This window comes from Pyrus communis, chromosome 8 (assembly GCF_041283825.1).
Source record: "Pyrus communis isolate YQ-2024b chromosome 8, ASM4128382v1, whole genome shotgun sequence".
NCBI classification, from domain to species: Eukaryota; Viridiplantae; Streptophyta; class Magnoliopsida; order Rosales; family Rosaceae; genus Pyrus; species Pyrus communis.
Window position 1 is genome coordinate 14,307,762 of NC_142572.1, and position 27,908 is coordinate 14,335,669.

General features: G+C 36.0%; 1 protein-coding gene and 1 pseudogene across 2 annotated transcripts; one reads left to right on the forward strand and one right to left on the reverse strand.

The window, feature by feature from the left end:
- Window positions 1-4,093, reverse strand: LOC137718739 (DDT domain-containing protein DDR4). The gene is made up of 11 exons (XM_068458279.2): window positions 3,629-4,093; window positions 3,421-3,528; window positions 2,724-2,813; window positions 2,589-2,626; window positions 2,416-2,497; window positions 2,173-2,279; window positions 1,942-2,095; window positions 1,699-1,791; window positions 1,442-1,565; window positions 1,075-1,114; window positions 1-829 (listed from the first exon to the last, which is right to left on the reverse strand). Exons 1-11 carry the CDS (start codon window positions 3,806-3,808, stop codon window positions 283-285), a joined length of 1,563 nt encoding a protein of 520 aa, XP_068314380.2. The 5' UTR covers window positions 3,809-4,093; the 3' UTR covers window positions 1-282.
- A 19,232-nt stretch (window positions 4,094-23,325) lies between these two features.
- On the forward strand, window positions 23,326-24,476 carry LOC137717260 (fasciclin-like arabinogalactan protein 14 pseudogene; annotated as a pseudogene). The gene has a single exon (XR_015965167.1). The product of XR_015965167.1 is annotated as a fasciclin-like arabinogalactan protein 14 pseudogene (transcript).
- Window positions 24,477-27,908: the final 3,432 nt, after the last annotated feature.

The window sequence follows — 27,908 nt, forward strand, 5'->3', positions numbered from 1 at the left end:
TAAACATAAAATGTGTATAAATCTAGAAAATAGCATCACATCTCTCGATATAATCATGATCATCTGGCATAAATTAAGTTGATTGACAAGGATGCAGACTTAAATCGCATTCGAACAGATTTTGCGATAAATCTGAACAAAGGAATTAGCAGAAACTACATCATCCTACTGCATTTACAAACAAGAGATTCCCAAAAAGATTTCCTCCCTAATACCAAAATTGAGGAAAATCACCTTAAACTGTGTACTGATTTGCATATTCTGTTTTGCTTCAGAGTACTTTTAGCTTTCACTGACCTCTTCCGGAACAGTAACCGGTGATTCTTCATGCACTGCTCTTTCACTATATTTGTGTTCCGAGTTTTCATCGTCGGAGTCTGGTATTACAACAGAATCAAGGGCAGAGTTACAGATAGGTCTCTGTCTGGACCTATTCTTTGTAAAGTTTCTGTTGTCCATGACCAGATGGCTACTGTCTCCTGCTAGTCTTGAACTCCAGCGCACGCCCACAGGCTTTTGGGCGATACCATCAGTCTGAGCACAGGTCTTGTCCATCTCAGAATTTCCCGAGTCACTCTGGTCACTGTCGTCTTCATCCTTCATGCCACTACGATCACCCCAATTTTTATCATCGTCATCAGTAGAAAATTCTTCAAGCATGTCGCTTGCAGTGTCACTACCTGCAGTTTCATCCTTCTTGCCAGAATCATTGTTGTCACCATTCATATAATCATCTTTTTTGTCCGAACCATCTTCTGAGTTTTCCTCTGAGGCACCATTTCTTCTACGCTTGTTTTCTTGCATTTTCTCTTCACTAGTTTTCTTCTTACTGAACCACAAGTAGACTTGACAGTCGTTAGAGATAAGCGATATAATGTGGAAACAAACTAGTAGATTCAGTTACAAGCAGGAACCCCAATAAAATGTAAAGATTCAAGAAAAAATTGAGTGACAAATAGACAAGAAAGAACATTCTGAAAGGTGTTGCATAACTCCGGAACTGCAACATCCTTTCAGTAGTAACCTTCATAAGCTGACGAAATCATTTTTCAAGAAAGCAAACATGGCACTTACTTTGCTTTTATAGCATCATGAATGGCCCGATCGTACTCATCTGCGTGTTATTCAAACAAAATCTCTATTAGATTGTAAAATAAAAAATCTGAACACAAGGAAGTAGAGGGTGGTACCATCATTCATCTGGAATAAACTCATTACCATGGATGACAACATAATTAAATCAACATATCAGTTCACAAGTTCAAAGCATACCCTGAAAATTCTCTAATTCTCAGACATCGTATTAACAACAATCAGTTAGAGTAGAACAGTGACCCAGTTACATATAACAACCGACTTTAAATGTATAAGGTTATCAAAATTCAACCATGACTGCTTCACACGCTGGGGAGAAGCTAAACCAAATAAATTTGCATCATACCAAATGTGTAGCTGACAGCTCTACGGGTGCGAGTGGTACGAATGGTTCCAGCAGCATAAGAATTTCTCGAATCATTCAGTTGCTTTTCTAGCCTTTGTTTCTTTCTTAGTTCCTTTTCTTTCTTCTGTAGAACACAACCGTTTTTAGTATCAATAACAAACGACTGTGCAAGCATAAGCTATCAAATAAGGTTCACTGCTAATGATGGCACCCCAAGTCTTATAATTAACAGCCAAAGAAGGATTGCAAAAATTTACCTGCTGAAGTTTCTCAAGAGCAGGAATAACATCGGATTCAATAGTCTTAGCAATAGCAACTTTGGTGGCAACTTTGCTTGATGAGAATTCATCCTACCATTACAGCAAAGGAAGAATTTTATTCATGAAAACAAAATGTTATCAAAAGTACTCATATAACGAATGAGAATACTCAGTTAACAAGAGTTCCACCAACAAATTAATATGGATTCTAATCTCGGAATAAATAAGAATTTTGCTTACAAGAACTTTATGAAATTCCTCGAGATTGGTTGCCAGTGTCTCCCACTGAAAACTAATACTTGGCAGGTTTCCTTTTCCCCTAGCTTTTGCCTTCGGCTCAAGGACAATTACTTCCTTGTATAACCTATGGCCAACAGCTGCATTTCCTTCATACCTGTCATGAATGTGGTAACTAGTATTACAGCCAATCGTTCATCGAAGACATAAGTTCATAGCATATCGATAGATTACCAATAGGTAGTTCCGTTTCGATCTCCTCCTATCTTATCTTTGCGGAAGAAAGAAACCTCAGTTCCTTGTTTCAGATTAACATTAATATAAGCCAATACATCATCTTGCTGGAAACAAAAGGAATTTATATCAACAAGCAGAAACAACACAATTGTAAAAGTAAACTTAGGTGATCAAATGGTTAAAAAGCATGTTAAACTACCTACACATAAAAAACAATTACATAAAAAAATGACTTATTACTTTAGCTCGGAGTTCACAGAGTGCTTTTAAGAGTAGTAAACGTTTTGTTGGATCAAGTTCCTTGTAATGTGATATCTCCTCTCTGCACAAACAGCACAATGATAAAGATGGTAGTCTATTTAAAACATGAAATCAGATCATTAAATACAGGGAAATGAACACGTTGTCAATACCCTTTAGCTGCCAGTAGCGGAATTTCCCCTTCAGCAACCTGAATGAACAGAAGATATATCCCTGTAGGTTATACACACACTATATAGCAAAAGGGTGTAAAAGCAGTAAAACTACCAAAGTTTAGAACAACTCACCCATGGCCACCAAGGAGCAAGTTTCTTACAAAGCACAGTCACCCACGCATCTTCCAAGCCATCCAATGTTTTACTTACAGGTGGTATCCCCTGGCAAAAAAACAGGTCATCGAAGTAGTGAGAAGAAGATGATCACATTGGAAAAGAAGAGAAAATAAACAGAGTGATATAGTTTGCATATGCATGGATTTCAGATGCTGAAAACAAATCAAGTTGTTTCCCTTTATGACTTCTGAAATTGACGTGTTCCTACCAGTTTACAAAGACCATTATGTTTGTTTCTTAATCAAAAAATCTCCACAACTAATAAAACCGGACTTCAAATATGTCTTCCCCCAACCCAACTATTCGTTCAACAGTCATACTCTAAACAGAGAAAGAATCACCTAAGATATTTAAATTGGGTAAACAAAATCAGCCACAAACCCTTGAAAGAAACAATATGGCGCCGTTCAACTTAGAATTTAAGTTAAGCTTTGGAAAACAGCACTACTAAACAGAAACTATGCAGCAACATATAAATTAGGAATCAAATCGTATAATTACCATAAGTATATCACAGTAAACCAACCCATGACCTAATACAATCCAGCAGAAATCCTTTCGAACAAAAATTCGATAGTAAGCAAATCAAAATAAACCACTAGATGCAATTTCTCGCCCCAAAACTAACAAAGAAGATAAAAAGATCAAACACCTTCAACATAGCAATGTGAAGCTGAGCAAGTGAGTTCGGGTTCATCAAACCCATCTCGATTTCTTCAGCTGATAATCTAGCAGACTTCCCAATCACTGGCTCAAAAACCTACCAAAAACAACAATAATATTACTAAGAAAAAATAAAACAAAATTATATCCTAAAAAAAATTAAAATACGAAACCAAACCAACAAAATAGGATCTTACGATCAAGAAGTTGAGGACGGAGGCCAGTTCCCATCGTCCGCGAAGCCTCGCGACCGTGGCTTTCAGAGGATCTTCGTCCTCGTCTTCGTCCAAAACCCCGACTTGTTCGTCTTTCTTCGGCGATCGGGTTTCTTCTTCGACGACGTCGTTCGCCGGCCGTCTCCGGCGACCCCCGGCCATACCTGACGGACGAAGACACGTTGAGAGACAGAGGGAGAGGGAGGAGAGGAGGGAGAGTTGCGGTGTGGGCAGTGAATGTTTTGGGGGGTGAAATGTTGTGTATTTCAAGGGTTTTCCCGCCTAAAATTTTACCAGATGTTACCTTTCTAGGGTTAATTTACAGAGCCTATATTGCACCCAACTTCAAATTAAGGATTTTTTGACAAACGTGCTACTGGGTTTTTTTTTTTTTTTTTTTGTCATTAGTTAAACTTGGGGGTGGGGGCAATCGAACTTGGATGAGGTGGGATTTTTCTTGGCTCTAGTGGGTTAAATAGTGTTTTATTTATTTATTTATTTTTTAACAAATGATGTTATCTACATTAAAAGGGTGAAAAGTGCCCAACCCACTTGGCCATCACATTATGATTTCCTGTTTAATCTTGTCTTTTTTTTTTTTTTTCATCCATAATTTTATTGGAATTTTCCTTCACTCGGCATGTGTTTTGTTTTGAACCATAATCTTAAAAAATAAACTGTTTTTATTATGGGATGATGGGTGAAGTGCGTGCTTATTTGCATATTAAGTAACTAATACTATGTTTGGATGAGAGAAATAAAATTAGAATTTAGGTAAAAGTCAGAATTTATAAATTGACCAATTCTTTTGTTTAGATTCATAAACATAGAAATTTATAATTTCCGTCTGGAAAAAAAATTTCTTTACATTGCAAGCAAGATTTAAACTAGCACATGAACACCGATTCATATATTTGTATTTCTTGTTCAAGCAACAAGCATACATGACTAGAATTTCCAGTTATAAAAGGGAAAAAAATTGCTATGTATTATGGTATCAGTACATTCCATGCATTCTATTTCCATTTGTTAGCCCTTCATTAGATTTTAAATGTGTGAGACACATTCACGATGACTCAGGGAATTGGCATCTCGTTAAGAAATATTTCCGAAAAAAAAAGCTGCTTGCAGGGGTTTGTATCTTTATCTTCTTTTTGGTTTCAACTTTGTGTGCCTTTTAAGCTTCTTATCCTTACTATTTCTTGACTGTAAAGGAAGCGAAAAAGGTACTTCATTATCAAGCCGAGAATAAGAAACTTGAAGCAGAAGAGCCATTAAACTATATATTTTGGTAAAGCAATTCAAGTTATGTACTCATAAGTTAATATCTAAACATTTAATACTATATTCTAAGGTATTAATTTATCGTACACCAACTCATATATTACTTAAATTAGTAATATCATATAACAGTGTTATATTTATAAACAAAACTTATTGATCATAAGAAGAAACGAAGTCGAGTTATGAATATATATATATATATATATATATATGGGTGTAGACTTGTGGAGGGCAATGCAGTAAACCACTATAGACACATTACGAGACTATGTTAGAGTGTGTTGGGTAAGAATAATGTAGTGTCTTGCTCTAAATTTGGATTGCTTATAACTGAAAATGTTGAGCAATTTTTTGGGTGTGACTAAAATAATGCAAAATATGATTCGGTCAATCCCATTTTGTTCTAATTTGTCTAATTATAACATTTGAACTTGTCCGCTATATTCCTAATACAACCTTTTAGGGTTTATCCCTGATAACGCAATTATCGCATACTCATTATCTTGCCCACTGCTACTTGAGTCTTATATTGCTTACTAATTTAACCATCGAACAACCTCTAACCAGCACACTCCCTAGTATTTGGCTAACTCATGGTTGTTTGTTCTTTTACAAGTTATTTGAATTTGTGCATTATTCTTCACGGCGGTGCACAAATTTAGTTTGAACACTAAACAACCAAAATGCTATATATGAGGAATTACCTCTTCCTAGTCAAGCTAAGATAACAAACTTGGAACATTATCAAACTTGGGAATTGGCAAGAAAGTGTCCCAAATGAAAACAGAAAATTTTACTTGGCTGGACAAACGTCTGACAACGAAATTGCTACCCTTGTTGCATGATCTGTCGGCTTTTGTCATTATTGTCGCGGAGATGCTTCAGTTTCTGTTCTATTTTCTTAGTTTTTTATTGGTTGAGTTGCTCGGATCTGCCAATTGAGAGAACAAATTCCAGTTTACAATTCTATACAAGCCTAGGAGTTAGCTGCGCATTACAAATTGCAAAAATTATCATTGAAAGAAAATGAAATCGGGTAGACAACATCCCAAAGATTTAGCTGCCGTTTCAAAAAACAATTTGTTTGAATCAATGCTTTCTCACGTTTTGATATATTTGGCATGCTAGTGCCCAACTTTCTAGAATTATAACATGAGCTATGTATTTTGATATCCATTAGCATTGCTTTTGACATTTTGCACTCACAAAACTTCATGCCTCACCCAATGGCGAAGTCAGGAATTTAAAGCGATGGGGTTAAAAAATAGCTTTAAAAAATCCATCATACTTTCATTTATAATTATCCACGACATGTTCTCATATTTTGGAAACATCGTATCACAACATTATTATCAATAGAATCAAATACATCTTTCTTAATGTACACAACCAAACTATCATTCAACCATTAATCATATGAGAGTGAGCGAGCAGAGGGGAAAGGCTTACAGAAGGAGAGAGAAGAAGAAAGAGTCGGTGAAGAAGAAGAAGAGAGAGGGGAGGGTGGGAATGAGAGAGATTGGGTTGGGGTTGACAGAGGTGTGGCCCTGTGGGTGACGTTAATAAGAGAGAGATTGGAGCATCATATGAAAACGACGACATTGATTCATCAAAATTGCATGTAGAAGCAAAAACAAATTCCAATTTTTATCGACAAAAAAAAAAAAATATATATATATATATATATATTAATTTATTGCTCAGATAAGTTAAAAAGATGGGTAACGTTAGAGAGTTCACACTTTTATACCACATTGATACATTTACATGATGTGTCAAATGATGTATATAATAACATCTAATGAAATAAACTTATTAATTGGCACAATATGCACATATTACTTGCCATATTCGATGGTACACCGATGTACATATTAAATTGTTGATGGAGCTCTGGTTACACAGTGCAAGGAAGAAAGAAAATTAGCTTACAAAAACAGATCATCTTAATTGTCTTCGTAAAGAATAACATTTTAATTTTTGAGTACATTGGCTATAAGTAGAAGAACTATACTTTACACAAGTATACGATAGGTTTCTCCAATTAGCAAATATGTCGTACTTTGACTTTGGTAACCCTTTCTTTCTCTAGCTCTATGTTTTTCATGTTATCTGATTTGATAGGGTATAGTGCATAGTGTTCTTGGTATCGACTTTGCACTCTTTCATGTATTTGTTCAAACATCCAAATAAAATTCACTTTTCTCATGCGATTCTTTCAGTTTTTCTTTATTAATCTTTATTTAGTGCTTAAATTATCATTTGTATTGGTAGTTGTTGTGATTTTTATACACTCTTTTAATTATCATTTATTAATCTTTTATTCAGTGTTTTATTTAGTGGTTAAACATTAAAGCATATTATTACAGGAAAAGATTGAAGCATTTTATTAAAAGTAAAGATTAAGCATATTATTAGAAACGCTATTCATATGTGTTCCATGACTTTTGTGTTAGATGGATGGGTATGTGTTTCATATTCTTTGAAATGCTAGTCATGTGTTCCATGACTTTTATGTTTCATCGATTTCGTATGTGTAAAAAGAGTTTTCCATGTTGTTCCACAAAGGAAATTAACAAAAACCCAACCAAATATCTTGAATATCATTCACCCTATGATTTCTATAACTTTAATGTTGTGCAGGGTAGGTTTAATGATCTTTTGTTATTTATCAAAATTTAAATATTTTGAAGTTGGAATGTTCATAAAAAGAAATTTGCATAATCTATATAAATTTTATTTTATTTTTAAAAAAAATTACCGAAGAAAAATTAGATTAGAATCCTTTTTTAAAAATCTCGGCTTATAATTTTGGAAAATTATTGAAGGAATAAAAGTCACTTTTGGGTTAGAACTCATAATTTATTTTACCCTCACACTGTTCATTTCAGCAAGACTAGCCTCTAGATTAAAAAAGCATTGGATCTCAATAATTTGCAGCAAAGTTTAGGTTGTGACATTTTGCACAAGTTGAGGATTGACAACGCATGAGTTCGTACAAAAAATGTCAAAATCTACACTTTGAATTTCCATTAAAAGCGAATCAAGAAAAAATCATTCATATTGGCACTCAAAAGTGCAACTAGTATATATGATTGTGTTCCTAGAGATCATTGACAAATCTAAAGGTTGTAATATTTCTGGCCAATGAGAACCCAAATTAGTCCGTCATGAATGTGTGGTGGGGGTACTCCCTATGTTCAAAATATTTCCTGCCAATTAAGAAACTTGACCAGGTAGGATGTCTAAATAATGTAGATGATGGTGAAGAGTTGCTGACGGAAGTTTTGGGGTTTGTTGATTTGTGTTTTCTTCCCTTAAAGAAATTATATATTTTTGATATCCATATTTAGATAAATCCAACTTATTTAAAATGATAAATTCCGAACGCTGCACTGTTTGGGTATAAAATTTAGTATATAAATTTGGTGTCCATAATATTAAGTGAATTAATATTTTGCAATTAGTACTGGTCTTGAGATTTCAGAGTCCCTAATGAGTTAGAGAGTTAGTGTGAGCAAAGGTTCAAGGCTTATGGCTTACAACCTAGGGTTCGCTCATACGTACGTACGTTGAGCACATGAGTCCTCCATCACAACGACTCAACTGATTATCTTCGTACGTAAGGAGGACAATCTTTGCTAATAAAAATGTGAAAAATATGACAGTAAAACAGAGCAAAACATGCAGTGAGCAATGTCGGAGCCAAATGCATTCGATCGAGTGCTACAGGTTGATCATGCAAGAGGTCATGTCTCAACCAACACGGGATTATATAGGAAGTGCTTCAAGTCGAATGGCATATGCTGCTCGACTTCCACAAGTATAATTCATACAAGGTATCCACTACTATAAAAGAGGCTATCACTGACGATGTAAAAACCGACAATAAAACCTAATTATTGTCGGATTTTTGGTAAAAATCTGACATAAAGTCGTGCAATGTCGGATAAGTGAAGCGACACCATTGCTACCATCACCAAAAGAGTATTGACGTCGGTTAGTCCCTTTAATCCGCCACCAAGAAGCAAAGTAATATAAAATAAAAAGAACAATAGCGTCGCTTAAAAGCGACATCCAAAATTACATCGGTTAGAAGCGACGTTAAGTTCTGGCATGATGACGATTCTAAGCAACGTCAAGCAACAATTAAAGAATTAAAATATCAAACCTACTATCGGTGACACAACCCGACCGGAATGTCCACTAGGACTCCGAGTTGGGGTGTGTCAGTTTGGTATCAAAGCATAAGTTGGGCAGTATTGCGTTCATCACACGCATGACGAAAGCATTCTCTATTCTTGAGCCTAATGTTCGAATCTTGCCACCTCGTCGGATATGAAAAATATGTTAGTTTTTCCTAAGTTTTAGGTTGTTTTGTCTACTTGTCTGACATTTTAGATGCTCACTTTGGCGAACGCTTATAGACTTACGCGAAGAAATTCCCTGCCAAGGAAAGATGTAGACTTAAGTTAAGTGGATGGCCTTGAAGCAGGGCTAATGTATCGATAACGATGTGTCACTAGGGAACTATAAATCAATCCCATCATTATTTTCATGCTAACATTATTAGCCTTTTTGAGATAGGAAACCAGAATTGACTTTGATTCCTTGGCAGTACCCGTTAGCATACCATTTATTGGGATTCCTACAAAGTTTACTTTGTCAAGATTCCAAAACTGTCTGGACCGACAACTTGATGCTAAAGTGGTAGCACTCGATGAAAGAAACATATGGGGGACGGTCACTTATGTTTCCCGATAGTACTAGTCTTCTTAACCGCACTAATTATCATTTCGGATCTTCAGGGGGAAGATTGACTTCCGTTTAAGCAGTTCTAAAGTAGATTATTAGTAAATTCCTCTTTCTGGCTTTGGGACTTCTTAACCAATATTAGTTTCCAAATTTCTTTTGGTGATGTACTCGTCATTTTGATGAGTATATGCACCGAAGTACGAGTTGTTATAACTACGATTGGTACAAAATCCTCCAAGTAGAGAGTATTTCTCTTAGAGTTATGGAACCCCCCTCATAGGACCAGTTCCTTATTAGTCGTTCAAAACCACCCATCTCCCCCTGAGCGGGCTCTAGTCTGTAATCAGCCTATGGTGGCCCTACTAATTGACGATATTGTTTGATATTCAGGAACTGTCAACTAGTATTTAAGCGGTATGATCCCTGATACCAGACACAGGTGCTGCTATCTAGGAGTGATACCTTTATACCAGAATGTCGGTTCACAGTTTCAGGTAACGAATAATATCAAAATGTCATGAAATTGTTAATTAGCGCATGACTAATAGACTGATTAACTGTGACTACTAAGCCGAAGAAACTAAATCTTGGAAAGTTAAGAGCAAGTTTGTATTAGGATAGTAAACTCATAGTTGTTTTTACCTTATCACCTATCCAGGTAACACATAACCTCTCCGATTAGCCACCTTTTCGATCACCTTCATAGGTAGATTGTAGAATTGAAGTACGAGTTAATTTCTCACTGTTAGGGTGAATTGAAAGCGATGAAGACCTAATAGCATGTGACATAGTGAAAGGAAGTATTATGGTACGTTTTGAGGACGTACATTCAGGTTTCATGTTCCAAAGTCTCACCTGAGATATTATCACCAATCTACTTTCTCTTTGATTAAGTTAAACATTTTCACGTGTTCAAACATTGAAATTGTATATCTAATTCCGATATCTTGTACTCTAGATTTCATGGACTTGCTTTGACCCTCAATTTCTTGAGTGTTCTTTTAGCATGCTCAACATGGTTTCTCGCTCAATCAGTGAGGAATTCACAATGGATCGACTTGGCGGATGCGTGCGCCAGTTTTTTTTTTTTTTATCCTAGCAGGAACCATTAGAATAATCTTCTTACAAGTTTATCAGATTTACCAAGGAAAGAATTTCCAAGCAACTTGAGGATTAAGCAGTAGTTCAATATGGATTTGGTGAAGGTATGAATGTAGGTTTTGAACTTGGCGATTGTGGCGTTAATTTTCAAGCGTCGCTCGAAATTGCAACTGTTATTCGAAGAATGTCGTTAGAGATATGGTTTCTCTGATCCGAGCTTTTAGATCTTATACCCTACGATTTGGAGAGTAACTCTAGTGATTAGTCATGAATGAAGCTTCTTGCAATATGTGTTCATCTCCACGTATATTTCCACTACTTCACTCTAGGGTCTTCTTGTTGTGGGAATGTGGACGTCGAAACACTTCTAACAGTTGGTTTGGTGCGCTCTAGGGTAGTACAGTATCGTGATTGAGGCATGAATAGGATGATCTAGGCATATTTGTACATGAGGAGCAAGACGATATTTTGGCATCCTTAGGAACTTCTCACTAGCTTATTAAGACAATGATGAGTTATTGGCATTATAAGCTGCAAACTGAAATATCAATGGCTTAATTGTTAAGTTCACTAAGCAAGTGGGTAAGACGACTCATCTACGGTAACACTTACTGGTTAACTATGGTTCATACTTATTCTCGAAGTTCGTGACATGACGAATGTTTGGTGAGACCTATTTTCATTTTGAGTTTTGATTTTTCATACAAATACTTTCTTACTACATTATTTTATTTGGATGGGTATTTCTGCCATTACAAGTTTTGGGTGAGTTATTTTCACTCTTGGTTTTAAATTCAATACATGTATTTGAATCGTACGTTTATATATATATATATATATATATATATATATATATATATATGTATGTATGTATCTATTCTTGATATTTTATTATATGTATATATTTTCCTTATGTTATTACTTAATAATTGGTGTTTTCAACTTTACGATTTATACGGGAATTGTACTACTATATTATCGAGGAAGGAAGAAGGGATGAGCTTGGAGGCATGAAAGAGGAATAATTGCAATCCGATCGCGATGGAAGGGCATTCTCTTTTATGCAGCCATTCTAACTCGATTTCTCCCTTGTGTATGTATTTATATACATATTTTCTCCCTATTTCCAAGTATTTTACATTTAGTAAGTAATTTTAAATTTTGGAGATGAAATTTTATTAAGGGGGGTAGATTGTAACAGCATGTTCCTAAAAATTATGATTTTTATAATTTTAATAAGTGAAGTTACGAAAATGCCCTTCGAGGTAAAGTGTTGACTTTTGTTGACTGCCATGTCATGTTACGTAAGGTTTGTTTTCTTGGCGTATTCTTGTAGTACTCATCTCTACGGACGTGTGGGCGCAAATAGGACGTTATTTGAAGTTATAATGGAAAAGTTATTAACGTTTAAAGTTAAGGATATTTTGGTAATTTTATTTAACTTGGAAGGCTCCAGATTTTTGGAGCAAAGATCTGTGAGGCCATGTGTGTGGCTGGGATGGAAGGAAAGAAAGAAATCGATGGCTGGATGAGAAAGAGAGAAGAAAATGGGGGTGGGGGAGACACGGGTTGGCCCGTGTAACCCATTGGGCACCACCCACACCGCTGCCTTCCCGACATTTTTCCGTTGGTTTTCCGGTGATCTAACCCTCACCACCACCTAAATACTAATCCTTATCTTCCCTTCTTCCATTTCCAACTAAATTTTATTGGTTTGAGCTTGAATTCGAGTAGAACGAACCCCGTGGGTTCCATGGCGAAATCTGAGGGTCGTGAAGTTAACCCATCAAATTACCACCACCATTAGGTTCCTTTCAACCCCAAGAACAAAGCCCAAGCAATGTTTGAGGCGTTGGAGTGAATTTGGAGGTTGAATTGAACACAACCAAGTTTAGGGTTCTGTATGGTTTGAGCTAAATTGGAGGTTTTCCCAGTCAAATTGGCCTTAGTCACAGGTATGAAAGTTGCTCCACTCATTGAGATCTTCATTCCTGTAAAATTTGAGAATTTTTAGAAATAGTAGAATTTTCCGGCGAGTCAAGGCGGCCGACCGCCACGGCGGTGGCGCGTGGCCAGTCGATCGCCCAAGGTCAGGGCCTAGCCTTCACATGATCGTTCACCTCCCGCACCACACGCTCCCCTTGGATCCAAGGCAAGTGTCAGCTTGTTATACATACCACATTAAGTGGATCTAACTCTTAGGTGACTTGCGATATTTTGCACAACCTTCACATGATCGTAGCACTTGAGCATCTTTATTTACAAATAGCCTATTGTACAGACCACATTATGTGGCTCTGACTCGTGTGAAGGAATTGTTTATGAGCTATAGATTCAGTCGTACATGTTACGTTAGGTGACTCCGGCTGATATATCTTTTTATATTGATTTGCATCACTTGACTTACATATTTATTATTGAGATGCTTGACATGGCACTCATTTTGGTTTTCATTGCTCTCAAGCCTGATTTTTATATACGTATATATTTTTATTTTCTGGGAAATTATATGGGTTTTACGATGAGGGGTTATTATTTTTGGAAAGAGAAATGATTCTAAAAAGCTTTGTTTTTGCCCACTCACATTTTCTGTTTTTCACCCCTCCAGGTTTTAGCTACTAAAAGTTCTTATCGACAAGGATTCTTGGCAAATCTCAATATGGGTGGCTACCTCTGAGGGTATGATCCTTACTCACACTACTGTACTTTACTTATGCTCTGACGTCGCGTGTGAAATGGGTTCATTCCTGCTCATAGCACACTCTGGTCTTTAGGCACTTTTAGGTTCAAATTTATTCACATTTTCCACATCACTATACTTTATGGCTTCGTCACCTTCCAGGTGTCGGCCAGCACAGCTCGACTCGGAGTCCTAGTGGACATTCCGGTCGAGGTATGGCAGTCGATCCGAACCGACATCAACAGTTAAAATAATAAATTAATCAAACCTATTGTCGGTTTGAACCGATATTACCTAACATCTCGATACATAAAATATTTCTTGTGCTGTCGTCCATAAGCGACACCAAATATTTTAATAATAACAAAAAATCTAAATTAATTAATAATAAAAAAAATTATATAAAAAATAATTTCCAACATATTTTAGGCCAAAGCAAACATTAATAAAAATTAATAACAATTATCTACCATAATAAACATTTTATATCACACATAACATACAAAAACTCATCCGCCATAACAAACTCGACTGGTTTATCAGTATAATACATTTTTTTTAAATTTATTTCTATACTCTTTATGTGCATGCTCCGCAATCTTAAGCGTTATGTGGCGGATCATCGACATTTTTACTATATCTTCTTCTTGAAAAATAACATTGTCCTAAATTCATCAAAAATATCCAAGCTAATTAATTATTATTATAATCATTGACTTATTCTACAATCTTCAAGCAAAAAAAATTATTTATACCTTTATTCTATTCTAGAACACTTCCTTGTCTTCTTCCTTGATAAAACACCAATCTCTCACCATTGGAATATTTTTGTAATCTCTAACCTCTACCGCTACATGTTTAGAAAACGCACTAGAATTATCACTAATGCATTCTCCAGATGAATCAAATGAACAAGGTTGTTCTTTCTAACTGGGAATTGAGGGTCCGCGTCTCTGTTGAGTTGATCCTTACAAATACAGAAAAAACAGTTAAAACCCAAGAAACAAAACATAAATTTTCAATTTAAGCATAATACTAGTTAGACTACAAAACAAAAATAGAAATTAATAATCATAATAATTTAAAAATGAACCACCCTCTAACTCTTCCTCTTCGAATTGGAGTTCCTTAGATTGTTGATCCATAGCACAAGTTTATGGAAGGAGAAAGAGAAAAACTAAAATGGGGGAAGAAAAGGACACAGGGGAAGATGGAGCATGGATGAAATGGGGATGGAGAAGGAGAAAGATAGAAATGAAGGCACATATGAAATGGGGAAGAAGGGGTTTAAATATGGATACTAGTTGGTGTCGGTTAAAACCGACATTGACTGCAGGGCATCGAAATAAAAGTCACCAGTGTCAGTTAAAACCGACATTAGATGAAGCCTGCCAAACTTTATTGACGTTCACATGGCATCGGTTTAATGAAAGTTTGTGTCGGTTATAACCGACACTAGATTCTGACACACTTTATTGAAATACATGCAGCGTCAGTTAAAAACAACAGCACATCTGACACCATAACTGCGGACTGACGATCCCCTTCCCAAGTGACTGATTAAATTTCTCTTCCCAAGTCACTTTGCATCGCTTTTAACCAACACTACTCACATGGCGTCGAATTAAGAGATACAAGTGCGAAAATTCCCGCCTAAGTATTTCAAATAATCCAACCAATGGCGTCGGCTAAAAACGACAGAAAACTATTTTGAAAAAAAAAATGTTTAACCCAAAGAAAAAAATTAACTAGCGCATTTTTTATTTTTTTTAATGTTATCTCATATAATATTTTAAGATTTTAATAAATAAAATACGTAATAAAAAACAAAAATATAATTTTATGATAAAATATCATCACATACGAATTGAAACATAGTCTAATTAATACATAAAATAATTAATATATTTAGTCTAATTAATATCCATCACATATTCATGAAAAGGAGTCTCTTCCACACCAACCCTTATATGGAAATTTTTATTGTCAAGTATCCGATTATCCAAATTAGGTATGGCATAATCATCAATATGAATACAATGGCCGTATATGAATACAATGAATGAACTCAATCTTCAATTTAAAATATTTACACTAGTAGATACCACAAAATCTTATGTTATACTTAATGAAAGTATGAATAAACTCGTTAGTGTTAGAGAATCTATTGTTTTGATGGGATACGCATTCTACGAAACTAGTTTCAACGATCTAATCGTCAAACTTGTTTGTATATGCTTCGAGATTGCATACGCCAAAAATCGCAAAAAACAAACATTCAGAGATCAAGTAACGGGACAAAACTTTTCAAGGGTTATAAACGAAAAATCAAGATTTAAAGGTTATTTTAACTCTGATTTTGATGATTTTTTACAGCTACACTCCTTGACCCTGTATGAATACAATGAATGAATTTGATCTTCAATTTAAAATATTTACACTAGTGGATACCACAAAATCTTATGTTATACTTAATGAAAGTATAAATAAACCCTTAAGTGTTAGTGAATCTATTGTTTTGATGAGATAGCATTCTACGAAACTAATTTCAACAATCCAACCTTCAAACTTGTTTGTATATGCTTTGAGATCGCATACGCCAAAAATCACAAAAAACAAACATTCAAATATCAAGTAACGGGACAAAATTTTTCGACGGTTATAAACGAAAAATCAAGATTTAACTGTTATTTTAACTCCGATTTTGATGATTTTTTTACAGCTACACTCCTTGACCTATATGAATACAATGAATGAACTCAATCTTCAATTTAAAATAGTTACACTAGTGGATACCACAAAATTTTATGTTATACTTAATGAAAGTATGAATAAACTCTTAAGTGTTAGTGAATCTATTGTTTTGATGGGATACGCATTCTACAAAACTAATTTCAACGATCCAACCTTCAAACTTGTTTGTATATGCTTCAAGATCGAATACGCCAAAAATCGCAAAAAACAAAAATTCAGAGATCAAGTAACGGGACAAAACTTTTCGATGGTTATCAACGAAAAATCACGATTTAACAGTTATTTAAACTCCGATTTTGATGATTTTTTACAGCTACACTCCTTGACTCTATATGAATACAATGAATGAACTCGATCTTCAATTTAAAATATTTACACTAGTGGATATCACAAAATCTTATGTTATACTTAATGAAAGTATAAACAAACTCTTAAGTGTTAGTGAATCTATTGTTTTGATGGGACACGCATTCAACAATCCAACAGTCAAACATGTTTGTATATACTTCGAGATCGCATACACCAAAAATTGCAAAAAACAAAAATTTAGAGATCAAGTAACGGGACAAAACTTTTTTACGGTTATAAATGAAAAATCACGATTTAGCGGTTATTTTAACTCCGATTTTGATGATTTTTTTACAGTTGTGCTATATGAATACAATGAACTAATTTGATTGTCAATTTAAAATATTTACTCAAGTGGATACCACAAAATCTTATGTTATGATGATCGATGAAAATTGAGGATTTTGTAAAAGGAATAACATGCAAGCTTTGAGTTCCATTGGCAAGGTTTAAACTTTTGAGAAAGGCTTCACAACCTTGAAAACAAAAACTCTTTCATTTTGCATATCCTTGCACATTTAATATTTTGTAATAGACTAGTAGTGTATGGATGTTTGTTTATTAAGCTTTTATTTTCAAGTGTAGATGTAGTACTTAAACGACAAATGTGTTTTAATGTTTTGAAGTAATATTTATGTGGCAATGTGTGGTATGTGCAAATTTAAGAAAAAATTTAAAATCTATGTCGGCTACAAGCGACACAGGCTTTGAAAATATTTAAAAACTTTCTCTAGTGTCAGGTATAAGCGACACTAGTCTTCTTTTAACTGACACTAACTTTATGTCGATTACAAGCGACACCGGGTTTCAAAATATTTAATAAAAATTAAAACTTATGTTGGAAACAACCGACACTGGCTTTGTGACACATCCCGACCCGGATTGTCTACTAAGACTTCGAATTGAGTTGTGTTGGCCGACATCTGGAAGGTGACGAAGCCATAAAGCATAGTGATGTGGAATATGTGAATAAATTTAAACCTAAAAGTGCCTCAATACAAGCGTGCGCTGTGAGCGGAAATGAACCTATTTCACACGTGACGTCAGAGCATAAATAAAGTACAGTAGAGTGGATTGAAAATCATACCTTCGAAGGTAATCTCAAATACCAAGATTTGCCACGAATCCGCGTCGATACAAAAACTCTACTACTAGAACTTAGAGGGATAAAAAACAAGAGTGAGTGGGCCTGAAAATAACGCTTTAATAAAGACATTCTAAACGTTATAATTCATCACTGTAATACCTGGATAGTTTCTAGGAAATCATACTACGTATAAGTATGAAATCAAATGTAAATCAACAGTAAATCCAGGAATATTCCAAATCACTACATATTGGCAGCAGTACATAAAAAATCAGGTGCTCATCAATCTATGATAACACACGAGTCGGAGTTGCCTAACGCAACCTGTACGACTCATAAATCAATCTATGATAACACATGAGTCGAAGTTGTCTAATGCAACCTGTACGACATTGTCGGAGTTGCCTATTATTGCAATCTGTACGACAATGTAGGAGTTGTCTATTATTGCAACCTGTACGACAGTGTTGAAGTTTCCTATTATTGCAACCTATACGACAGTGTCGAGTTGTCTAATGCAACCTGTACGACAATGTTGGACTTGTCTATTATTGCAACATGTACGACAGTGTCAGAGTTGCATAAAACATATATATATAGTCAAGTCATAACTCAGTCATTTCAAATAACACCATAAACTCACTTAAACTTACCTGCGTGTTCCGCGTTCACCTTAGCACCTCCAAGCATTCACAACAATTATATGCGGGTAATATGCATATGGATATGCCATGATGCAATCTAAAACTCAACCATGTCATAGTATTTTAAAATATATATTAACATGGTATAAAACTCATAAATCAATTTTAAAGGCATTTGTGGAACTATCAATCATATATATACTATAAAAAGGAAAAAACTCACTCACTTGAGGTCCGCGCAACAACTCCCTAGCACGAATATCGAGACGTCACGAACGATCATCACCTAGAACAAATATTCAATCACGTCTCAAAATTCTTATCAATAAAACATATAACTTACATAAAACACATCCCAAGGACGTTCTAGAATGATTTGAGACCCATTGACCAAAAGTCAACTGTCGGTTAAAGATCAACGGTAGGGTCCACAACCCTACGTAACTCGATTTGGAAGATCCGTTCCCCGGATTTCTGATCTGTAACATCCAAAGATTCACATTATGCTTCTAGAGCAACATCCTCAAGTTTCAGAACGATCCAACGGTCGGATCTCCACCAATTGCTAAATTAAGTGGCGGCCGATGTTTTATTTTACAAACTTACAAATCTGATTCGGAAAGATCGATAAGTCAGATTCCTGATTCGTAAGTTCCTATGGTTCTCAAATATTACGTATTATAAGGTACTAAGGTTTGGTGACGATCCAACGATCGGATCGTCAATTCATGCAAGGACCCCGTGCCGGCGAACCAAGTGGTCAACTACGAAACTACATTAAAACATCGTAATTTCACTAAATGGATGTCAAATATAAAATTGGAGCATCTAAATTAGCCAAAGATGGTCAGATGGGGTCTCGGCCCACGCGTCGTCACACGCGGTGGTTGGCCACCACGGTTCGCCAAAAAAATTCCACTATTTCTAAAAATTCTCAAATTTCACAGAAATAAAGATCTCAAAAAGAGGAAAAACTTTCAATCCGGCCACGAAGTCCAAAAGTGGACAGAAGATGGTCAATTTTGCCCACAAAGTCAATGGGTGCCTAAAGCTTCCCGACGTCGATTCATCGTCTACGGTGGTCCAACGGGGTCAAGGTTGGTCGGGATTTTCTCCTGGGATGATGGGCTACAAAGTCCAAGTGGTGGCATCGGCGATCGCGTTGCCAATTCACCGAAAATTTGAAAACAGTGGCCGAAGCACTGTTGATTTTCGTTAACTTTCATGGCCTAAAACCTCCACATACTGTGGTTAATCAAGGTAGTTCTTAAGTGGGTTTTGTAGAGGGGAATGAGCTTCAAGATGGTGGTGGTGGTGTCGAAAAACTCCATTGTAGTTGAACGGAATCGGCCTTGGAAAATGGGAGGTCGAACTGGGTTGTGTGGTGTGCATGGGTTGAAAGGGAAAGGGATGAGGTTCTTCTCTCTTCTTCCTGATTGGTTGATCCCTTTCTCTAATTTCTGATTGGTCCTCCTTCTAACATATCTAATTGGTCACTTAAACAAAATAGCTGATTGGTCCCCTTATTCTTGCTTAAAATCTGATTGGTTTCTTTCCCACAAGGTGGGGGTTCAATTTATTTATAGCTAAACTTTAAATAACCAATTTCAGACATCCGTAATTATACCGTTATAATCTGGACTCGCAAACAGCTTTCGCCTATGCGTTCGTGACAATGATTACTACGCAAATACTGCAAAAGAATGACTCATACATCTCTCTAAACAATGGCCAACGGAAGTCAAAATCCTTGCCTCTAGGGCATTTTCGTTAATTCACGCTTTTAAAATTTATAAAACGTAAAATTAGGGACGGGTTGTCACACTTTGAAAATATTTAAAAGCTATCATTAGTGTCGGAAAAAAGCGACACCAGTCTTCTTTTAATCGACACTAACATTATGTCGGTTAAAAGCGACACCACTATTAAAAAATATTAAAATCTATGTCGATTATTGATGCGGGAATTTATACGCACACAAATTAAACCCTCTTTTCGTCAAATTGTAGTATATGTATAAGTAGGGATCGTTCTGGACCGGGGATTAGGAGGGATTGTTAATCACTTGGATTTGACTCAAAAACGTAAAAACGTAATAATAAACACTAAACTAGACTCAAAGAATGTAAAACTAAACTTTAAAACACTAAGACAAACCAAAGACTCAAAATGCTTTTAAAAACACAAACTAAAATGATTTCTAACTAAATTGACATTATAGTAAAGGGGGATTTAAGTTTATACGAAATTAAATTAAATGAACAAATTAAAACAGAATGTAAATATGAAATTGATGAAATAGAATGGATGAATGCTAGCTAAGGGGGTCATCTCCATATATGTTACACTTGCATAATAAAAAGATTTCCAATTACATTTCAATAAATTATGAAACTCATCACCCCGGGTTAATTAGGTCCGCTTAAATTAACCGTCAAGTTTTCCTTAAGTTAATGAATTGGATGGGTTAGCGCAACGCAATTCACAACATTCTCCAAAAGTCCTTTACGTGAACAGCACAATAAAGATACAATCAAAGATCATTAAGCATTATGAAAACTATAAGTGTTGACGAGGCATTCGTTACTATGATGAGCATGAAACTCGTGCCAAGAATTCATTTAACGCGATTGTTTATAAGCAACCTCCACTACTTGTGAATATAAGTTCATAACGATTAGGTGAAAATCACTTATATTCTAGCGTCATATTCATGCACGAAAATTAAGCGCGCATTCTTAATAAACATACATAAATAAGTTATCAATCAAACGGTTAAACAAATTGAATCAACAACTTATGAAATGCAATTAGAAGTAATCAAATCAAAATGCAAGCATAAACATATATTTCGAATCACCCCCTAGCTAAGGGGGGTTTAGTTCCTCATACAAAACAAAGAGAATTAAAATTAAACATTGAAATCAAAGAAACACCTAAACATTCCAACAACTCAAACTTGAATTGTATGAACGTTTAGGCCCTCTTCTCTTCCTCTTTATTGTAGCATAAGGTCTAAGGATAGTTGGTTTGGGGGGATGGAAGTGTGGAATGGAGTGAGGAGTGATGGAAATGGAAAGATGGTTTTTGGATTATAAGGGGAGAGATGGGAAGCTCACGGCTAGGGAAGGGAGAATGTGTTTGTAATGTGTTGTGTATGAAATGAGATGTCCATGAATGAATGAATGCAAGGGTATTTATAGGAGTAGTGGAGGGAACATATGGCTATGTCATTTGTAGGTGAAGTAGGTGGATGTTGTAGGTGAAGTAGGTGGATGTTGTAGGTGAAGTGGATGTTGTAGGTGAAGTAGGTGGATGTTGTAGGTGAAGTAGGTGGATGTTGTAGGTGAAGTAGGTGGATGTTGTAGGTGAAGTGGATGTTGTAGGTGAAGTAGGTGGATGTTGTAGGTGAAGTAGGTGGATGTTGTAGGTGAAGTTGGTGGATGATATGTTAAGTGATAAGTGATAAGTGATATGATATGTGGTTATGATATGATAAGTGGTTAAGTGGTGATGATAAGTGATAAGTGATTAAGTGATATGATATGTGGTGATGATAAGTGATAAGTGCATGTGGGTTAACTAATGAAGGAAATGCATGTGCAATGACAATGTGTTAGAATGGATGTGTGTTATGCATGGCATGATTGGGATTAGGAAAGGTTTAAATGTCCTAAAACTAAAGAGAACAAGGTTCCAACACTTTGGCTCCAATTAGGTCTTCAATTTCGTCCAACACTTTGGCTTCAAGCATAAGCTATCCGTCCTTAGCCCAAAAGTGCTCCAAAAGTCTCCAAAATGCATCTTTTTGCTCCTTTAGCCATTTGGACCTACAAACACACGAAAATAGCTTAAAGTACTAAAATAACTAAAGAAACATAACGTAAATGTACGAGAACAAGCTATTTAAGTCGCATGAATATGCTCCTATCAATTATAAGCGACATTAACAGTTTATTCCGATACCATGTAATGTAGGTGTCGGAATGTCTTAAGTGCCACTATGTTTTATAAAAGCGACACCAACCACCGACACAATAAGGCCTTAGTGATCATTCCAAATATTCTCATGATCCCAAGGCATCATTTAATAGTAGCTCCAACAAAATAAAATGGGCCGATTTGTTCCATATGAATCAAATAAATAGATGGTTCATTATGAGTTAATATGTTACTTGTTTCTAACACCGTCGATTTGTTCCTTATATTTGGATGACAAAACAATCTCCAATTCAAATAATTTTTATAGCAATGATCTTCAAATGAAGTTTGAAAAATTACACGGTTCCAATTATAAAATTTATATGGTGAATATACGTTATTCATAAAGGGTAAGATATGTGCATTCATTCCCCATGGATGCAAATATTATCCATAAAATTACATTGGAGACCATCCATATGAGCTCATGTGAAACTTTAGGACAGAAATCTAGTTTTTCACCAAAGTGGGTATGAAAGACACAATGTTTACAACATGAACAACATCTTAATATAACTATATATTTTGGAAAAGCAATTTAAGATATGTACTCATAAGTTAATATCTAAACATTTAATACTATACTCTATATTAATTTATCGTACACTAGCTCATATATTATAACATGTGGATCAATAACATTATATAACAACGTTATACCTACAAACAAAAACTTCTTGATCATAAGAGGATTTTAAAGAAGTCGAATTATGACCATATATTGATGTAGACTAGTAGAGGGCAATGCAACTTCTATACCACTATATACACGAGCCAGAGCATTACGAGACTGTTAGAGTGTGTGAGAGTGAGAATATAATGTAGTGTCATGCTCTAATTTTGGATTGCTTCTTGTAAGTAACTAAAATGTTGAGCAATTTTCTACGTGCGACTAGAACTAATCCAAAATATGATTCAGGCAAAAGAGAAATTCACTCCCAACCTTTTGAGTTCTAACATCCCACTTTGTAATTTGTCTAATTATAGCAATATGACTCTTTATCCCCAATATAAATCCCACAAACTCCCTCCCCACAACAAACCAAGCTTTGAAAGCATCAAAGAAAGAAAGCAAAGCAAAGAACTAGTACTAGTTAAAACAAAATGAAACGTGGCATCCTCTTCTCCTCCTTCTTCCTCCTCTTCTCCGCCTCGTCGGCCTTCAACATCACCAAGCTCTTAGAGAAGCAGTCGGACTTCTCCAACTTCAACAACCTCCTCTCTGAGACAAAGCTCGCTGACGAGATCAACAGACGCAGCACCATCACAATCCTCGCCGTGGACAATGGCGCTGCTGGAGGTCTCTCAGGAAAATCCTCTGACCTAACCAAGAAAATTCTGAGCGTCCATGTTGTCTTGGATTACTACGACACGGACAAGCTTAAAAAGATCTTCAAATCAAACAAGTCCGCAACTCTCACCACATTGTTTCAATCAACCGGCGAAGCTCGCAAGGAACAAGGTTTCATCACCGTTTCGGTGAAAGACAACCAAGTCTCATTTGGATCCGCAGCCAAGGGAAACAATGGCGACAATCACGTCAGCCTTGTTAAGTCGGTTATTTCCCAACCCTACAACATTTCAGTTCTCCAAGTAGGTTCCATCATCGACGTGCCTGACATCGAGAATTCCGGCTCTGCGCCCGCCCACTCACCAAAGTCTGCCAAGGCTCCCAGCCCCTCGAAGTCTAAGAAAGGAGGTAATGACGGGGCTCCCAGTCCATCAGATGACGACGAGTCATCATCTGACAAGGCTTCAGCCCCGTCTAAGAAAAATCACGACAAAGATAGTGCTTCAGCACCTACACCCTCGTCACCTGCTCCATCTGCTGCCTCACGCACTTGTGGGATCGTGGCCGTTGGTGCCGGGGTTTTGATCATGGTTTTGGCTTCACTTTTGGCAGCTTAAATTTAATTTCTGATGATGAGGTACTGAGCACAGTTCATCACAGGAAATTATGGGAATAGGAACATCGGAAGGGCCCAAAATTTTGCAAGAAGTTTTCTTTTGGAAAAGCTGGGGAAAAAAAAAACAAAAAATGCTTTATGTATTTTTTTTTTTCTTTTCTTTTTCATAAAACATTGAGATGGGAGAGGCCATTGTTCCTCTTTTCAAAGAAGGCCATTGTTCTTTAAATTGGTTAAGTTGTAAGAACCCATGATGCTGGATTTTTACATTGATCGATCCTTTTAATAATTGTTTCGCATATATTGTCATAGATTAATTTCTCACAAGTCACATGTCATCACAACGACATTAATTAACTTTCTAGCATATCGGGTGCTAATTTTCTACTTACGTGCCTGGTTCGAAATTTTTTTACCCTCCCCTAAGTTTATTGTAATAGTCCCTTCCTTTAATAATAGCTTGTATATTAACACCCTACGTATTGTTGAATGCACTCCACATATTTACTACACCTCATATTTGCTTTTTCAATTAAAATTTATCTTAATACACCCCACATATTTTCCCGTAATACCCTCACACCCTACACTCTCAACATACACTTTGTATTTTCTACATCCCACATTTTCTACGTACACTTCACACTTTTCGAACCTAGGTGCAAGTGAAAGATCATGGAAGTATCCTTCTTGTTTCAAGATCATGATGTGTGTGCAGAGAGACATATGGAGAGAGCTAGAAGGTATGTCTAGCTCTTGGGTGCTTGCATTGCTTTAATAAACAGCTCACAAGAGACCAACGGAGCAAAACTTATTCGGTATTGTACGAGGTGGCTTAGCTGTTAACAGTGCTCATTTGTCACATAATTCAATGGTCCTCCCTGGAAACATTTCAGTTAAACGGAATTCATATTTGCCTTTTACTCAAGTATCTGAGAAGTGTTCCTTGAAAGATGAAACTTCAAACAGACAGGGCAATCCAACTGATGAAAGGACATTGAAGGTTCGAATCAAAATGAACCCTGATAACACAACTCGGAAGAATGTAGCAATATATAGTGGTCTTGGACTTGGCTCTCCATCTTCATCTTTGGAGAACAGCCTTGAGGAAAGTAAGAAGATGATACCTCCGTCTCACGTGATTGTGAATGACTCTCCCACTAACATTATCCAAGTAAGCTAAGATATTTTAGTGCAGTTTCTAGGGCTGAAAAAATATCCCAAAAATCCCGATCCCGACCAAACCCGAATCGAAATTATCCCGAAATTTTCGGTTTTTGAAATTTTTCGGTTCGGTTATTATCCCGAACCACCCAGTTCGGTTTGGTATTTGTGAATTTTGGTTTTTCCCGAACTGAACCGATTTTAGATTATTACCTCAAAAATGAGGCCGCAAGGATTCGAACCCTTTATCTCCTCTTGGGAATCATGGAACTTCACCACTAAGCCAACTCTCGATTATTGAAATTATAATACAGAAAAGGTATTTATATGCTTAATAACCATTAGTTACTTATACTTAACCATTTAGCCAACTATCTCTCGTATCTCTCAAATGAATCTCTGCGCCTTTCTCTCTCTCACACTCAAACTTTCTCTAACCTCTCGGATCTCTCTACACTCTCTCATCTCCTCCTCTGCTATATTAGCATCCTCAGACTCAACACTCTCTCTAATCCCTCGAATCGTCTCTGCACTCTCTGCTCTCATCCTCCTTCCTTTGTCACAAACTCAACACGTCGGTAATCGAGTCATTGACCACTACACCATATTCCAAATCCAAACTTCCATGGTTCCACCTCCAACGACCTCCAAATCGAAGCCTCTCTAATCTGAAGGTGCCAAACTTCATGAAATTATTGTACCTTGATTTGGATTTGGATTCTGAAATTGAGGATTAGAGTTTTGAACTTTCAATTTGGGGATTTAGAATTAAAATTAGGATTTTTGTTTTGAAAATCCCCTAATTTCAATTACTACATCCTTGATTGCTTTGTATTTTTCTACTTTTGAATTTTGATCGACGGCTTCTTCGATCCTTGACTGTCTGATTTTTTATGGGTTGTCTACAAATTTGGGATTAGGGGACTGGAAATTTGTTATATGGGGATTGCATTAATTCGATCTTCCTAAATTAGGTTGATATCTTTTGATTGCATCCATTCCCGATCCTGAACTGAAAAACCGAAACAATTTTGGGATTCCCGAAATTCGGGAATACCAAAATTCGAGTACGATTTCGGGTTTTAGAATCGTATCCCAAAGAGAGTCGGTTTGGGATTCGGGTTTTGGGTTTCGGTTCGGGATCCCGACCCGAACCACCCCTAGCAGTTTCTATTGCTGCAAATGAACCTAAAATGATCTGTTGCATTGATGGGCGTTGTTAATGTTTTGTAACAAGTTATGACTTCCTTCCATGTTCCTGGAGATGCATTGATATTACCACTTCATGACAATTTTCTTTGCTTAATAAGAAAGTGAGAGCTTTATCAACAAAAACTAGTGCCTTCATCTAAGGGTCATCAAGAACATTCATCTTTTTCTGAGAGTAGAAGAAGATAAATAATCTTGGGATATATAAGTTAAAATGATTTGGGATGTATTTAGAAATGATTTACTTTTTTAAGGTTGAAATTGTCATTGTGTAGTAAGTTAAATAACTTATCTAGTATTAAATTTAATATGAGGTGTATTCAACAATATATGGGGTGCTAATAAAAAACCCTTAGGAATAATTTTTTTTATTTTATTTTAAATCTCAACCCTAGTCACAAGTCTTCAATTAAACACTAACATATATACATTATAAGGCAAAAATCAAAGTTTATAAATCACCATTATTATGTGATTCCAATTCGCTATATGCATAATTTAAATATTAGAGATTGTTGTAGGCCTATTTGATTTAACTGTATAAAGGACAGAGATGGAGAGGGGGCCGGCGGCAACAGATAGAGAATAGAGATATGTAACTCTGAGGTGTATGTTGTATCACCTCCTTATGCCTCTATTTATAGTAGTAGGATAGGTAGAATCCTTACCCTAATAGGATTACATCTCTAATATGAATTAAACTACTAAAAGGAATATACAAGATACTCCTCGATACACTAGGATTTACACAATCACATTCTTAATCCGATAGGACTGCAACACTCCCCCTTAAGTGTGTAAATACTCAAACAAAACGTTACATTAGATCTTTAGCAGATGAGGTAGAACAGTTGATGAATTCTTCGGCAAAACCAGTGAATGCGAGCCTTAAATATAAGAAAGTGAGTATGCATTGGTAGTAAAACTCACAAAAACTCGCTATGGTAAAACTCAAGGCATGGAGAAAACCCATAGACTAAGGAGAAAAGTGAGAAGTATGCATAATGTCTAAAACAAATGTCAAACATGACGAAAGTAGTGAACTCAACGGAGTATGATCATCCCAGAATGGGTGTCTCGTTAAAACCTTGTTATGTAGCAAAAACCTAGTGGGAAAAAAGCTCATAATCGTAGGAAAAAGAGTACATTAAGATCAAGTAAGTATGCTTTAGGATACTCCCCCTGAGTTAGACATAACTTCCAAATAAGAGAACTACAAGCAATTCAACTCAGATAATTTACGCAAACCGATTCCTTGGACGAGCTTCTAGAAAAGTAGACTTGGGCAATGACTTCGTGAAGAGATCGGCCAAGTTGTCCTGGGAACTCATTCGCTTCACTTTAATGT

Bases quoted from the DNA above. Each gene is read 5' to 3' on its own strand.
- LOC137718739 (XM_068458279.2), bottom strand. From the start codon at position 3,808: ATGGCCGGGGGTCGCCGGAGACGGCCGGCGAACGACGTCGTCGAAGAA. The intron at 2,280-2,415 runs GTAATAAGTCAT...TTTTGTTTCCAG, and splicing joins TCTGTGAACTCCGAGCTAAA to CAAGATGATGTATTGGCTTA. The intron at 1,792-1,941 runs GTAAGCAAAATT...CTGTAATGGTAG, and splicing joins AGGAATTTCATAAAGTTCTT to GATGAATTCTCATCAAGCAA.